Source organism: Drosophila rhopaloa, unplaced genomic scaffold, assembly GCF_018152115.1.
Source record: "Drosophila rhopaloa isolate 14029-0021.01 unplaced genomic scaffold, ASM1815211v1 contig_115, whole genome shotgun sequence".
Lineage (NCBI taxonomy): Eukaryota > Metazoa > Arthropoda > Insecta > Diptera > Drosophilidae > Drosophila > Drosophila rhopaloa.
Genome location: NW_025334990.1, coordinates 18451219 through 18467018, shown reverse-complemented (window position 1 = coordinate 18467018; position 15800 = coordinate 18451219). Strand labels below are relative to the sequence as shown.

Here is a 15800-nt window from a genome sequence, read left to right as displayed (position 1 = left end):
CCCACGCCCCATAATTAGTGCATTAATAAAGACAAGAGACTGTTGGCAGATGGATAGACAATAGATTCGGATAGTTTTATTTATGTGATTTGACGGCGCTGCAGCGGAGGCGATCCAATAAAGTAGTCGAATCCGGCTAACGGCTCCGCTTGTTGTCGCAAACAACGCCATAATAATGTAATGAAATTTATGATGCGCACTTAATGTACTCCTCGCACAACACAGCGCGACAATAAACGACAGACCCGCAGTGCGAGGGGTGGTCGAGAACTTGGACTTCGAGGGGCTGGACTAGGACTGCGACTACACGCAGAGAAATATCCTAGTTGCCTTGGATTTTCGATGAGAAAATTTCGTTTATCTGCTGCTTGTCTTGATAAATTAGATTATATTGGCATTCTTAAAATCATAATTATAATAATTGAAGTCACCGAAAAAACCTTAAAAGGTTTCTTTTTTAAAATTTAAAAATTATTCACAGTCTACAATATATAATATTTACTTATATTTATTTATAATAAATAATTAAAAGATATCTGCTGCTTGGATACATAAATTAAACGTTATTGGTATTTTTAAAAACCGAATCATATCATATCAGTACGGTCACTGAAAAAACCTTTAGGGGTATCATTTTAAAATGTACAAATTATTATTAGGATACAACATATAATATTTACTTATATTTATTTATATTAAACAATTAAAAGATATATTAAAAAATCAACCCCAGTTTCTCTTTATCTGTATGTCCAACAAAGCCAACACTTAACTGATTTCAAAATTATATTGCCGCGAGTGTGAGTGGATTGCTAGGCGAGTGGCATAGTAGTATATGTATAATATGGCATATAATTTTATTGCTTATTGTTCGCGCTGGTCAAGGCAGCCCTCCCCCTCCCCGATCCCCTCTCCCCTCCCCCTGGATTCATGCCCATTCCCTTGTAATTTGTGCGTTTGTGCGTGATGAGAGGCGTCCTGAAACGTCCTGCGAATCGAGACGACAGGGTAAATATTTGTGCCTGGCAAACGTTAGTTGCGGCAATCTGGACACATATCTATGTGTACAATGGGTTCGAGTCCCTTGTTTGTTTAGTTTTCATAGAGTTTTATTGTCTCAACGCAATGCATTTATTGGGAAAGCGCTGGGAAAATTGATTGCCACGCGGGATCAAGGTTAGGGCTCCAGAGTTGGTGTCTGCTGAAACTTGTAATGTCTATATTGTGGATAGTTCACAATGGCTGATTATTAGGAATTCATTTTAAAGTTTACAAAGTAACCTCTTATTTTGTAATCCTGTCAGTTTGTTTCAGTATATTTTTTCTACAAAGCAGTGGCTTTTTTCCCATTTAAACGGTTGTATATATAAGAATATCTCGAATAAAAAAGAGAAATTTCGAGCAGAATGGAGAAACAGTTCACAAAAGAAAATGTCATAGATGCACTTTATCTGCTGAGCATTGACACCAATCATGCAGCTGATAGTTACTTGCACTCCTTTCAGAAATCGCATCAGGTGTGGATGATAGCCAGTGAACTACTGGCCCACAGGCCCAACTACCCACTCCACATCCTGACCTTTGCTGCCATCAGTTTGGCCAAGAAAACCAAGGAGGACTTTCACTTGCTGAGTATGTCCGATCTGAGCTATCTGAAGGAGGAACTGATCCAGAACCTGGTGAATGCAGCCATGATCCCGGAATCCAATTCCTTGGTGGTGCAACTGGGAATTTGCCTATCAGCTTTGGGACTGATGGCACCCGTTTTGCTGGACGAACTGGACGACTTCATGAGGCAGCTGTCTGGCAGACCCGAGTACGTGATGGCCCTTCTGGAGGTCCTGCGGATCCTGCCCGAGGAGGCTCGATCATCTGCTCTGCAGCGGAAAGTGGAGTGCTTGGCATCCGTACACGAGCAGCTCCGTCTTCAGTCCTCGAATGTGTTGAATGTGCTGGAAGGATTCCTAGAGCGTCAGGACTTGCCAGACACTTGTTTGTTAAAGTGCCTGCGGGTTTTTGGGTCCTGGACAAGGTATGGCTTTATATTAACCGACCAAGTGCTAGAACGTAAACTATTCCAACGGGCGCAAGCTATCCTAGTTGACCCCTTGATTGAAGGACACTTGGAGGCCGCCGACTGCGTGGTGGCCATGTTGGAGCACTCCCTGGTCAGAAAAGATCTGGATTCCCGTCTATTTGAGATGGTCATCTCATTGGAACCGGCATTCCAGCGCTCCGTGGGAAACCAGCAGCTATTGCAAAACTATTGCCACATATTCGTGAACCTATTCGAGACCCACTTCCAGCTGACCAAAAGGAATCCTGCGAAGATCCAGGAGCGATTTCTGACCATCGAACTACTGCTACTCATAGCCGTCCACTGCCCACTTTCGGTGATTGAAAGCTCCATGGATATGTGGTCCTTGCTGTCGGCGGATTTGGATTACAAGGCCGATCCCGAAATGACTTCTTCATATCGACCGTACTTCTTGCGACTCCTGAAGATCCTTTTCACCATAACCCGAGTGCCAGAAAGTTGTGAGGACATGGCTCTACCCGGCCCCATGGATCGTTTCCGAGGACTTGTGGCCGAGGTCCTGGTGGATGTGGCCCACTTGGTGGAGCTTGATACCATGCAGGAACTGTACGACATCGTTGAGCATGAGCAGAGTGCCTGGACAGATGTGGAAATGGCCATGTTCTTCCTGCTAAACCTGATGCGAAACTTCAAGAGGCACCAGGAGCAGCTGATTCTAAGCATTTTGGAGAGCGTGAAGGACCGCCGACAGCCTTTAATCCGCCTGCAAATCCTGGAGCTGATCTCCACTCCAGGAGTCGTGGATCCCGGCACCATCTTCAATTGCCTGCTCAAGGAACTGCGGCAGGAAGTGCCAATGTTGGCGAGGATAGTGTGCCGCTTAAGTCTTTTAATGCCCCATTGGAGTTATCTATTGACCTTGGCTCTTTCGGTGGACGAGTTCCGATTGAAGGAGAGCGATCGCAGTGACCTTTTGGAAAGTGTCTGCTCTTTGGTCAGGCAACTGGGCCCATCCTGTGTCCTCGAAGCGAATAAGTACCTGGTTAATGAGAGAAGAAATTGTGAAGGTTCTGGCACCCGTCAAAATCGTATCCATATGATACAAATTCATTTAAGCTTCGAAAGAGACACTTAAAAGAGACACTAAAAATTATAAAGGGGAAAATTTAAATATTTGTATCTGTATACGAAAAAGTCATTTCGGAATAGTTTGAAATAACTAAATAATTAAAGGTGCTTTGTATAAACAATTAGCTGGCTGTGTAAGAGAAAGTCGGATTGCTGGATTGTCGGTCTTCAAAACAATCACAATATTGGGGAATATTTAAATAATGAGTCTGTAAACGAGAAAGAAATTTAGATTTCAATTAATTAAATACTATAAAGGTGCTGTATAACTCGGTGTTTGGGAACAGTATATGTTGGATTAACAGACCTGAAACCAATCAAAATAAATTGCTGCCTACAATTTGCCGGTGACTCATCTTTATCCGCAATTCCCTGGAACTTGAAGTCGCCTTATGACAACACCGAGGAATCCAAGTCGCCTTGGCGAAAGCCATAAAACGGCAATCCACGCAAATAGACAAGTTAATTTTGGTAACTAATTTGGCAACAGCTAAAGGCCGACACACGCCTAAATCGTAAAATAAAATCAGATCCAAAGGAGCCGAGGCTCATTTAGTCCCTCGTTTTCATGGCCACCCCGAAGTCCTTTTTCTTTTTTTTTTGCCTGGGAAGGAAGTGACTTGACTTGACTGAGTGACATTGACGTTGGACTGACACGTGATATCAATTCTCGTTTTCGTCCTTGGCGATGATTCAACCGAATCACAAAGGACCCGGCTGGTGATGAGGTGCAAAAGAGTGGCCCCAAAAGTCCAGGAATATGCGTCAAACCCATTCCTGTTGCTCCTTCTCCTTCGCCTGCGCACTTCCGCAATAATTTTTATCGCATTTATTTCTCTCTGAGCTGAATTTTTACTACCGCCTGCCTGCCTGCCTTTGGCCACATTTCACTTGGCTGGTGGACTGGTGGGTTTTCCTAGGCGCCACTTGAACTATGAAAATTTGTCCCGCCTTGCTGGCGCCGTGTTTATCGATCGCGCATGGAAAACACTTTTGCCATTTGCTTTATCTGCCAGCAAACATTGCCCGGCAGCGGGAAAAGTATATGTATGCCAGTTTGCAGGAGAGGGTAGACAGGACCTCGGACTTGGTTCGTTGGTCTTGGTTCCATTCTACCATTCCCACTTCCTTACCCCGAACCCCGAACCCCCCTCCTCGTCCACCATTACGTTTGGCGCATTTTCGCTTTCCCTCGTCGCGTGGTGCGTTCATAAATATTCCGTTTTTGCTTTGCTTTTCCACGTACCCCGATATGTGTGTGTGTGTGTGTGTTTTAAGTGTGTTTCTGTTTTTGCAGCAATTTCAGTTTTTATTCCCGTAATTTATATGCCCCCCACTTATTGGGGTAGCTTTGGGTAAACGTTTTCCTGGAAGCCACAAAAAAATCAAGCAGCAGGTCTAAGGTTATCAGAGGTTGGCACTGAGTTGCAATTACCACTCGTCGTATTGCGGGTAGTGCAAGTGGCCAACTTTGAAACGGAGCTCGCATTATGGGACAATTATCGGGGCTTTTTTTGGATTTTTAAGTATGGAGTTACAAGGGAATAAAGACATGATGTATTTAGAATTTCTGGCTATGTGCCTCTTTTTACTTTTGTTCACAAGATTAAGCTTTCCTTAATGCAGTACTAAAAGTATGTTTTACAATTTGAAATTTATAATAAATAAACTTGGAGTGCAAAATATCCATTGAATAATGGAAATTCATATTAAAGCCTTACAATTAATCTTCACCAAAAAAAACGTACTTAAAAACTTTTAAATATGTAATTTTTTTTTTTTTTTTGTTTACACAGTTTTTGACTTTTAACAATATCTCCTTTTCCCTAACAGAAGCCGTCTTAATTTCTTTCCAAATAAATGGCTGATTAAATTCCAGACTTGCTTCTTAATACTTTATTGTATCTCATACAAATTAAAAATTCCTGCAAACTCCTTTTAAACCCCATTCGAAACTCCCACCTAATTTGCCACCCAACTCATCTCACTTAGACCCACTTCAAGTGACCCTCATAATTTACAGAAACATTTCATTTTAAAAATTAATTTCAAACATTGCCCCCAAATGGAAAATTTGTTTTAATTGATGATTTACGCTGCCAGTCACGAGCTGGAACCCTTCTCTCTAATGAGGACAGTTGTTGTGGGCAAGTGTTAACATGGAAACCCGGCCCAAGCACCTGCCCCTCCTCTCCCCTCCCCCTCACCCACTTCCAAGGAAAGAAGCGCCGCTAATCAAATGTTAAAGAAGGATACGATGCCAGGACAGCTGAAGGAACCTGGCCATATTGCCCTCGTCCGCGGGGACCTTTTTGCCTTGTCCTTTTAAATATTTAAGTGGATTTATACTGCGGGGGTGGTGAGGGGGCCTCAGAGAAAGGATATTCAGACAGACTTGGAGCACTTCCTTCTCCATTTAGAAAATTTGCATGCAACTTTTTGCTGCATTTCTTGCCGTTGCTTTTATTTTTCCACCTGTCGCGTAAAATTTCACACAGCAGCATAAATTTCAGCCCGACGGCAACCGCACCAGGGAAAGGGGGAAACGTAGGTGGGAAAGCCACCTGGCCACGCCCACAACTACACCTCCAACGCCCCCATGGCTCCAGTTGGAGGCGGTTTTCCCTGAGGCGACGCGCCGCATTTGACGCCACATAATTTTGCTGTCGGTGGAACTTTTTGTTAGCCGCTTGTTGTTTTTCTCCTGTCTCCCTCTCTCCCCTCTCCCCCTCCTACGTTACCATATTTTGCGAATTTGTTGGACCAGCCACGCCCACACGCCCACCCCGTTCGCATTGGTGAAATTTATTTGGCGACAATAACAAAAGTTTTGCATACTTTTGGGCGGTTTCGGCGGCATTTCATTTACGATTTCGTTTTCGTTTTGTTTGCTAATTAAAAGTAAGTGCAGCTGTCCCCTATCACCTGCACAACGGCACTGTGGTTACAGTGTTAATAAATAAGTAATAAATAAATCAAAAAAAATCAAATAATAAATCAGATTGACACATGACAATTCTTACGATTCCACGATTCGAGTCTGTAGTGAGTAATGTATGCAAATCCAATATTATTTGATAAAAGTGTAGAGTAAATAAAAATTGATTAAATATACTACAATACAGAATGATATAACCATTACACATTCCTATAAACTACTAATCATTTAAAAGGACAACTTAAAAATTGACTAAAAATACTACATTACAGAATGTAATAAATGAATAACCATTGCCATTCCTATAAACTACTAATCATTTTATAGGACCACTTTAAAGATATAACACTTTTAACTTTCAATTGTCTTGTCCCTTACAAGTTACTTTAAATTACTTTTACCATCGATTGGCTAGGTCCTTACATGTCACATTTAATTACTTTTACCAAATATCCCTAAACTACTATCTCAATAATCATTTGCGAAATATCTCTAGATATCCCTAACCACTGTGCAGCAGAGGTATCTTAGCCGGCTTAAAAAACTACCGTCTCGGGCTAAATTAATCTCTGAAAATGGGCAAATTTAAAGAAATATTTTGGAAAACTGCACACGTGTTAGCCGCCTGCCTTTCTGCGCCCTTTGCCCCTGCCACGCCCACCGGGGACGCCATTTTGCACGCGAACTTTGGCCGCAGTTTGACATTTTGCCGCAAGGAAAAAGCTGAAGCCCCACGAAAGGAAAAACTTGAAAATAAAAAGGAGCGAGGCGAACATTTAAAACTTTCGCAGTTTTAAATTGTCGCAGAAGGAAGAAGGAATGGCAGCAAAGGCTGCAGTTGACTTTCCTTTCCCCCAAAAAAACCCTGGGCCCACGGAAAACCTCAACTGAAAACTCAACTCGATGCGACTGTCAATTGCAAATGTCACACTGGGAAAGCTCTGAGGGCAAAGCTGGAACTGAAAGTGGAGTCGGTCTTTCCGCTCGGCTGTCACTAATTCCCCCAGCTCGATTTGCATTTTTCGGTTTTGGTTTGGGTTTGGGTTTAAGTTTTTCTTTTACCGTGTTGCACTGAGTACTTGTTTTTCCATTTTGTGTGCGCTTTTTTCGGGCCATGTGCTGCGGCGGTTTTTCTAAATAAATTGAACATTTGCTAATATCTTGATCAAATGTCGCTGTTATACCGCTTGATAAATGGAAATTTTCTGTTGTCTGAAGGTTTTCCAACTCTCTTGTTTTTCGGTCGAGAGTTTTTTAACGGTCCGCTTGATTGAGTGGGTTGGCCGCTGGTGCCTGACAAATAAATATGCTCGAAAATTACTGAGGCTAAAAAGCGTTTTGCATTTTGTTTTCTATAGCTAAATCTGAATAATTTTTTTGGGGTAAAACTGGAATTTTAATATACATTTAAAGGACATAAAACTAAAAGAAATCTAGTTATTTATCAATTTATTTAAAGTTAACTTATTTAACAGTAAAGAAAACCCTTAAAAAAGGAACCTTGTTTTCTTGTTGCTATTCTGCAAAAGTTTCGCTTTTTGGGCAACAAAATTTACAAGGCAAAACAAAGTAATAAGAAAGTACGTGCGAATAATTTTACAAATTAGACGAGAAGGCAGAAGTGGAGTGTTGGGACCTGAAGAGAGGTGACACCCGCATGGCGAGGCATGCAACCAAATACTTCTTGAGCCACTATTTCGGGGCAATAAAGCCCCAACTAACATGATAAGAGACCAGGGACTCGTGTAGAAACCAGACACGCCTCAAACTTTGAGGCGCAACACTGTTCAACACAAACTGTAAACAAGGCGAGCTGGCAACAACTATTTTGTGAGAGGCATCACAGGCCATCGTTGTTTCACTGGGAAAACTCAAGGCGTATGAGCGACGACCACACGTCGTATACTCGATATAGAGGAGTCGAGATGTTTGAACGAAGATGTGACTTTTAGGAAATTCAAACAATTATATTCATATAATAATAATAAACTGTTCAACGTTTATAGAACCACAAGTCTTAATGGTTATGTCTCTTTGAAAAAGGCTGGTTTTTATGGAAGAAAAGGTATATCAATATAATTAAATATATAATTAAAAATTGTTATTCTTCAGCTGTCATCAAATGGATTATTATTCATTTCAGGACTTATAAGTGCATGTAAAATATTTTAAGACAGAGATATTCAAACAAGTTATCCTATTTTAAATTAACATTAAAAGAAATGAGCTATACAGTCCCGCCTAATAACCAGAAGGTTGCCTACTTTCCTTTCCTTACTATTTACGCCAACCAACATTTTTCCGAGCTTCATTTAGTTTATTCAAGCTAGTTCCAATGCTGAGGCCAAACAAAAAGCAATTAGCTAGCACAAATCCGTGGAAAAACAAGGGGGAACAAGGGGAAAACAGAGCCACCCGGAAAAAGTCCAATAATAAATAAATAAAACTTAAAGCAACTCACATTAATGAGGCCGCTTGGCGCCACTTGGCATGACAAACATGTGGCGCACGTGGCCAGCAACCCGAACTTGGACTGCTCCCGGGTGTTTGGGTGGGGTGATAGGTGGGTGGATAGGTGGGTGGTTGGGTGGGTGGGAGCCAGCACTAATTCCCTAACATGTCACGAATCATATTGAACATGCGGCTGTGCCAAATGATGATGAGCGCCGGTCGACGAAGGAGAAAATACTATATGTGGAGCAGGGAAAGCGGAAAAGCGGAAAACTGACAGACAGTCGGTCGGGCGGTGAAATTAAGCCAAGTGTTGTCTGCTTCCGCTGGTGGGATGGCTAACACTTAACTCATTTTCTACATGTACTGCATACTAAGGCTGCAGTGCTCATTTCGGTTCGCTGGCAATTATAATTGGGTGTGCGGAAATTGTGTAATTTTTCACAAATTTTCATGCACCATCCCCCCTTTTGGCCCATTAATTATTATTTTGCTCGCACATTTCGCTGATTTATTGAGTGTCAGCCGGGCGGGGGGGTATATATACAGGATATATGCACTCGGATATTATTTTATTTGGTGCCCCAACAGCTGCAATCACTGCGGCCTACAAATCTCTCCGGCGAAAAAAGTTAAATGCAAATTGCAAATGAAATTACATGCACTTCCACTTGAGAAGAGCGCAGACCGAAAAACGCAAAGGCAAAAATAAAAATTATTAAACAATCAACAGCTCAAACAGAAGCTGCGGAATACCTAGCCGGGAAATCCCTCCCCTTCTCGCCCCACCCCTCCCCCGTTCTACCCCTTCATGATGACGCACATTAAAAGCCTGCAACATTCCGACCGCCATTAAGTCAAATGGATGAGCTTGTGTGTAATAAAATTTTTTATTATCATCTGTCGCTTGCGCTTGAAGCATCGAAATGAAAACCAAAAAAAAAACAAACGAAATAAAACAAGAAGTGAGTGGAAGATGAATATCTGGGAGTTATCAATGGGAAATGCTAAATGCCCTTTGGCAGAGAAAATTTTACACACAAATTAAAAACTTAAAGGGATCTTAGTTTTTTGATTTTTGGGGCACGAACAAGATTTTTTAAAAAGGTCCTTAAAAAGTTCTCTGAAAGTAGGCAAATGTTTTATTCTATTAATCATTATTTAATTATATATTTAATAATATGTAATTCCAATAATATATATTCCATTGAACTGAATTTTTATTTCTAGAACAGAAGCCAGTTCTTTTAAAAGGTATATAAAATTATTTATTTTGGGAACCTTATTATGCCAATAATAGGTGGGTTTTTTACATATCATCTTTCAGGCCACCTAAATGATTGACTCAGCCAATCGAACCAATTATCCTGTTAGGACATTCAGACCACCATTGCCTTGTCTTGGTGAATTCACACAAAACATCACTGAAAAGGGGACAACAAATTGAGGGGAAAGGGGGACATTCAGCAGCAACAACAATCGGGAAATATCAGCAACAAACTTTCGAAAAACAATTTTTTCACTTTGTCTGCCGCCCTGGGAATATATATATTTTTGCATTTTTTTTTTAGTTTTATGGCATTTTAAAAGTAGTCAGAGCCCCACCGCCAACGTCCTGGCATTTTACACTCGACTGGCGTGAAAATTCATTAAAAAATTGTGTTTAACATGCCAAACAAAAACAGCAGCTACCGAAAAAAAATACAAAAAAACAAGGCGAAAATTTTTGCGAAATTTTTTATTGCGGTTCTGCAGCGCCAACGGAATTTTGTTGGTCTCACGGATCTTTTGCATTAATGGCCGCACTTTCGGCGTTCTTTTTGACATTTATTTGACGCATGGCAATGATGTTCATAAATTTTGCCCCGGGCGAAATGCAATTCGCGTTGCACCAGCATTCGGCAGTGTTTTACCCCCGATTTCTACCCATCCACTGGGAATCTCTAGCTGCGTCTTAGGTCTTTCGCTAAAATGAGGCCTGTCACCGCCAGTTGTCTTTCAATAGAGGGTCTCACAAGCCCACCCAACCCCAAACAATATGTGGAAAAGCAATTTATGCGAAAGAAACTCGAAGAATGGGAACAACTGGGGATGGCAGAACAATGGCACGAGGCCTTGGTGACTTGTCAAAAGGAGCGGAGCGGAGCGGCCACCCCTCAGCGAAATTCATTTGTTATGCAAGCTACATTTCCGTTTCCGGTTAACACAGTTAGCAGCACGACTCAAGACCAATTGAAAGAGCCACGAACAACGAGGCCAGAACAAGAACAGGAACAAATACTGCAACGTCAAGTCGGAAAAGTAATTTGCATTTGTTCGCTGATTAATTACAGGAGAGCTTAATGGTGGAAAAACATTTTCAGGCTTTATTCGTTGACTTCTGAAGGGTAAATTGATTTTTGTAGAGCTTCTCAACCTAAAGTATTATAAAATAATCACAAGGGCGATGAAACAAGTCAACAAGTAATAATACTTAATATTAATTATATTTATTTGTCGTCAATATACTACAAAATCTAATATACCAGCAGATTACTAAGCCCGCCGTTGCGTATACGTAACGTCATCTTTTTTTGCCTTTGTTTGATAAGTACAATATATGCAAATTTCTCAAAAGCGAAAAGTATTTCCAGCTTATTTGCATTTCTGCAACGAGCGTCGCATTGCGGTCGGAAAAGTCAAGCGGAAAAAGGCCCGCTTAAAATGCATTTGGGCCCCGAACTGCATATCGCAAACCCATCAACCGCAGGTGACGGAGTGTTTGGAAAAGGGTTTGGGTTACCAAATGGGTGTGGGAGGGGAAGGGGAAGGGGGAGCGGGGTGGCTGCCCAATTGTTTATACCACACGTACAGCCCATAAATTTGCCACACACAAGTGCGTTGAGTATCTATCGAGCACTATATCATTATTTGCCAACTTGAGGTGCGCATTAATAATTATCCCCGGCGATGAGAGGCCGACTCAAAGGAAGGGGTCTTCTTACGGCTGAATGCAGCTGAATCGCATAACTACGAAGTTTTTGGTTTATCTCTGTTTCACCAGTGATGAACACTCCATCTATAAAGATTTAGCTGGCCTTTTGAAATCATGTTTATACAATGTTGTCAAATTTAAGAATTTTAAACTTAGGAGTCTCGTAAAATAATAGTTTACTAGTAAATAAATTACTAGGTGCTGTTTTTTTTTGCAAGCATTATAAAGTTTAGTCACTTAATTATTGTCAGATTTTTGATCATAGGAGCCCTAAACTGTGAACTTTACAGAAAGTGGTTCCCACTTATAGAAAGAGATTACATTGGTTAAATTCGTTCTTTAATATATTTAACTAGGGTTTTTCCTTTATATATATCCCCTGTTCGTTACTATTTTACATAATTAAAATATGTTTAAATTAATGTATATATCTATCTTAAAATCCCACATTTTCATCAATTTTAAATTCTTGTTTGTCTGCTCGAAGTCTTAGCGAAAAATGGCTGAGATCACATTGCTGGGGACAGACTCTAGAACAATGACTCTGATAATCAGCATCCCCAGTCGCACCACCCACTCCATGGCCACCCACCGTGGGGAGGGGAGGGGAAGGAAGGGGTTTTAGGTTGGATGGTGCAGTGACTGTCAAGTCAAGTTGGCCGCAACACGTTGCCCCTAATGATTTATCATCGCTCATGCTCATACTTATGCTTATGAGTGCCACACGATGATGTTGATGATAATGATGAGGAGGACGACGAGGACGAGGACGAGAACGGCACTGAGTGCTCAAGTGGAGCATCTTTTGCCATCCTTGGCGTTAATATCTGTTTAGCTGCACTCTGGCTTTCTGCATTTAAGCCCGCACTAATTTATGCAGAGTGACTCCTTGGCTTTTGGCTTAAACTGCTAGTGAGAGCGTTGTGTGGATCTCTCGATTGCGATTCGATTTGCACTGGCATTAGATGCCATTCAATTAAACACGCAACACTTGTGGAGCTTTGCTCGGATAAAAGCAATAAACGAATTACTCTTTATAAGGTAATATATTAGATTTAATTAATTAATATATTTTATGATTAGCAGGATACTCCCTCTATTGTTATACTGATAAAGCTTAAACTAATTAAGAAGCTTTTTATTAATTTCGTTTAATATTGAATCATTTTAAACAATTGTATAACATTAAATGGATTGGAAGTTTTGCCAAGCAAGCATTGAAAAACAAATTAAAGTCTTGTTACTACGAACAAAGCACCGGAAAGTATTCAAAATAATTATATATTATTATTGTAAGTTAATGTTCTTATATGTTTATGATTCACACGTACCCTCCCTCTTCCCTCGTAGTAATAAAATTCAGCAATGGCCGATGGATTAAATTTTACCATGGGTCCATTTCCCCCAGATGCTATAGAATATGCAAGTACCATTACAGAGAGCTCTTCGGAAATCGCTATTCCAAGTGTCTTGATATCGAGTATTATGCTCTTGGGACAAATAATATGGTTTAGACTGAACTCTAGGCTGGAAACTCTGGAGAAAGGTGATTTGGAACCAAAATCGAGGTGGGCAGCTGTTGTGAAAGGCAATATTAAACCAAATTCTGTTTAAATTGTCCAAGTTCTGAAGGACAAGTAAATTAACGAGAAAAGCAGCAAATTTAATTAAATTGATTGGTGTATTTCTCTATTAAATCTCATCAAACTTGTATTTATCAAAAAGTTACTACTGCCATAAGACACTAACAATTGTTTTATTGCATGTTTTCATCTTGAATGTTTCTCTACCCAAGTTATTGGCTTGAATTAAAAGTACCTTGCCCCCGTTCCAGCTTCAGACTTTTCATCTTCAAATTAAAGGCAATCAAGCGGAGTCCTGCTGCCTCGTCCTTTTGGTTCCTCGGTCAGCTCCTTTGGCATCTTCTGTCCGGCAATGAAGACATTTTGAATAGCACAAAAACAAACAAGCGGCAACCAAATGCCAGCACTTGCCGCTGCCACAGACCCGTCCTCTTTTTCCCCTCTTTCCTTGGCTTTTCTTGGTTCCTGCTTCATCTTCGTCTTGGGTTTTCCTACACTGCACTTCTATTAGGCCAAAAATAAAATAAAAATAGATCAATGCATATAAAAAAAGATTTTATTAACATTTTCATTACAGCTCACAACATAAATTTGGAATTGGAATTGAATTTAAGTATGTATTGTCACAGGAAGAAAATGATTTAAGTACCCCTTAGTTTTAATATCAATTATTTTTAATCTCAAGTAATTTGAAGGACAACTTGATCGACTATTTTTCTTGTGTAGCCGGCGGTGTCTTAGCTCAGGTAAAAATAAATTGTAAATAATTCCGTTTATGCGGCATGCGAAGACAAAACACATAAAACTGCCAACCAACCGAGCAGCCAGGCAGCCAACGAGCTGTGAGGGGGTTGGGTGGTTGGGTGGTTGGGCGGTGGGTGGTGGTTTGGGCCAGGTGAGAGGGGTGGCCAGAGGTGAACCCCAAGTGCTGTTAGAATTTACTACGCTCGAGGGGCGGGGCAGAGAGAGGGAGGGGTAGAGGGGCGACGGCGCTGCAGGTCATTTTCATGGCTGCCGTGGCATACGTAATTGAATAGCAGACAGCAGGAACAAGGAAGATCCGAGCGGAGGGAAATGGGAAATGGGAATGGGTCCAAATATACCTCGCACTCGTTGGATTAATTTTTAATGAATTCTCTCCTTTAGCCCGTGCTCGTTCCCATTCCCATTCACATTGCTATACCGATGCCCATTCCATTTCCATTGCTGCGACGTCTTGCATTTAGACCGTCTTTATTTGCGGCAGCCAAGACAAATACACAATAAAGCGACGTGTGTGTGAGCCAGGATATAAAAACTTAAGTGAGATCGAGTGGCGGTGGAGTGGGATCCAGGGATAAAGTGAAGGAGAGGGGGTCACTTTAACAATTTCAGCCATTTAAGTTCGGCGTCAGTCTGCTGCCGCCACATATGCAAAGCGACTTTGAGCCGCAGGAATTATGAAAAATATGCCAGTTCACTGGGCAAAAAGGGTGAGGGCCACTGCATGCACATGCAAGCAGATTAACATTTAAATTAAAAAGCAAAGGCCGCAAAGTGCCAAGCCAAATAAACAAATGTGTGCAAATAGGTCGTTGATAAGACTAGCAGATACCTCGTAAAACATAATAAGTGTGGCAAAGTGTTGAATTAATAGTCCTAATATTTTTATAAAATTAAAACATATTTATGTGCCATTAAAAACTACTTTTCCAGTTACAAACTAGATATGTCTTAAATGTTATTCGAAAAGAAATACAAAATAATTAAATTAAAGTTCCAATTAACGAACTGAATCTTTACTAGATAAGACTTTGATTGTGTACTAGGTTTTATATGATTTTTATATTTAATTGTAATTGTAGTTATTCCATTCTATTCAGCTACACCTATACCCTCGAACCTCTTGCAACTGCAGCGAAATCCGAAGTGCCCCAAAAGCTCGCTCGTTTCTCTCTCCTTTCAAATTTCGCAGGACTCGCATTCTCTGCCGCGGTTCTGCTCTCAGTTGCAAAACAGCTGCTTGTCCTGTGGCATAATTCCGCTTTTGTTGTCCTTTATTATTGTTGTGGCAGCTGCTAAATTTTGGTTTATCCCCCGACATTTTTTTAACACAAGCATAACCTCTGTGAGCTGTAATCTGTTTAACATAAAAGGGCACCAATTTGTTGCCTACTTTTGTGGGTTGTGCAAGGTGAAGTGAAGTCAAGTGCTGGAACATATAATTCTTCTTCAAATCCTTTACAAAAATAAACTTTAACAATGTAAGCTATAATTTTTTGTTTAAATACTTATTTTAATATTATTTATGTTTTACTTATTAAAACCAAAAAAGGCGCAAAGCTGCAGCTGCATTAACAAGAAAGGCAGCTGTGGAAAGCTTGAGTTTTACATGGAAAAGCTTGGTTGGGAAAGCTTTTGCATTGCAGTTTTGCGGCGCAAACTATAAACTATTTGAATTATACAATTGCAGTCGATATAATGATTAAAGTGTAATAAGCTGAACTTGTTAATGATTTAGGGTAAGTCTCAGATAAGTAGAATTCTTGTTTCTATCCACTAGAAACTCCCATTGATTGAAATCAGAGATTATGGAAAAATCATTCACATTGAAACGTGCTTGAACTCTTTTCCGTGGGGATTAGACTTTAGGTTGCTTTTATTATTAATTCCATTTTATTAAATTCCTGGAAGTGCAACATTCAACGG

General features: G+C 40.6%; 2 protein-coding genes across 3 annotated transcripts; both read left to right on the top strand.

The window, feature by feature from the left end:
* Positions 1-1337: 1337 nt before the first annotated feature.
* Positions 1338-3341, top strand: LOC108051204 (transportin-3). 2 transcript variants are annotated; one of them, XM_017133215.1, is made up of 2 exons: positions 1931-2032; positions 2101-3341. In XM_017133215.1, exon 2 carries the CDS (start codon positions 2151-2153, stop codon positions 3171-3173), a length of 1023 nt encoding a protein of 340 aa, XP_016988704.1. In that variant the 5' UTR covers positions 1931-2032; positions 2101-2150; the 3' UTR covers positions 3174-3341. The 2 variants fall into 2 exon arrangements, with proteins under 2 accessions (XP_016988703.1, XP_016988704.1); XM_017133214.2 differs by having other exon boundaries at positions 1338-3336.
* A 9399-nt stretch (positions 3342-12740) lies between these two features.
* Positions 12741-13257, top strand: LOC108051222. Its single transcript, XM_017133232.1, has 2 exons — positions 12741-12821; positions 12880-13257. Exon 2 carries the CDS (start codon positions 12895-12897, stop codon positions 13141-13143), a length of 249 nt encoding a protein of 82 aa, XP_016988721.1. The 5' UTR covers positions 12741-12821; positions 12880-12894; the 3' UTR covers positions 13144-13257.
* Positions 13258-15800: the final 2543 nt, after the last annotated feature.

Excerpts from the sequence above, each read along its gene's own strand:
- LOC108051204 (XM_017133214.2), top strand. The coding sequence starts at position 1,407 with ATGGAGAAACAGTTCACAAAAGAAAATGTCATAGATGCACTTTATCTG.
- LOC108051222 (XM_017133232.1), top strand. The coding sequence starts at position 12,895 with ATGGCCGATGGATTAAATTTTACCATGGGTCCATTTCCCCCAGATGCT.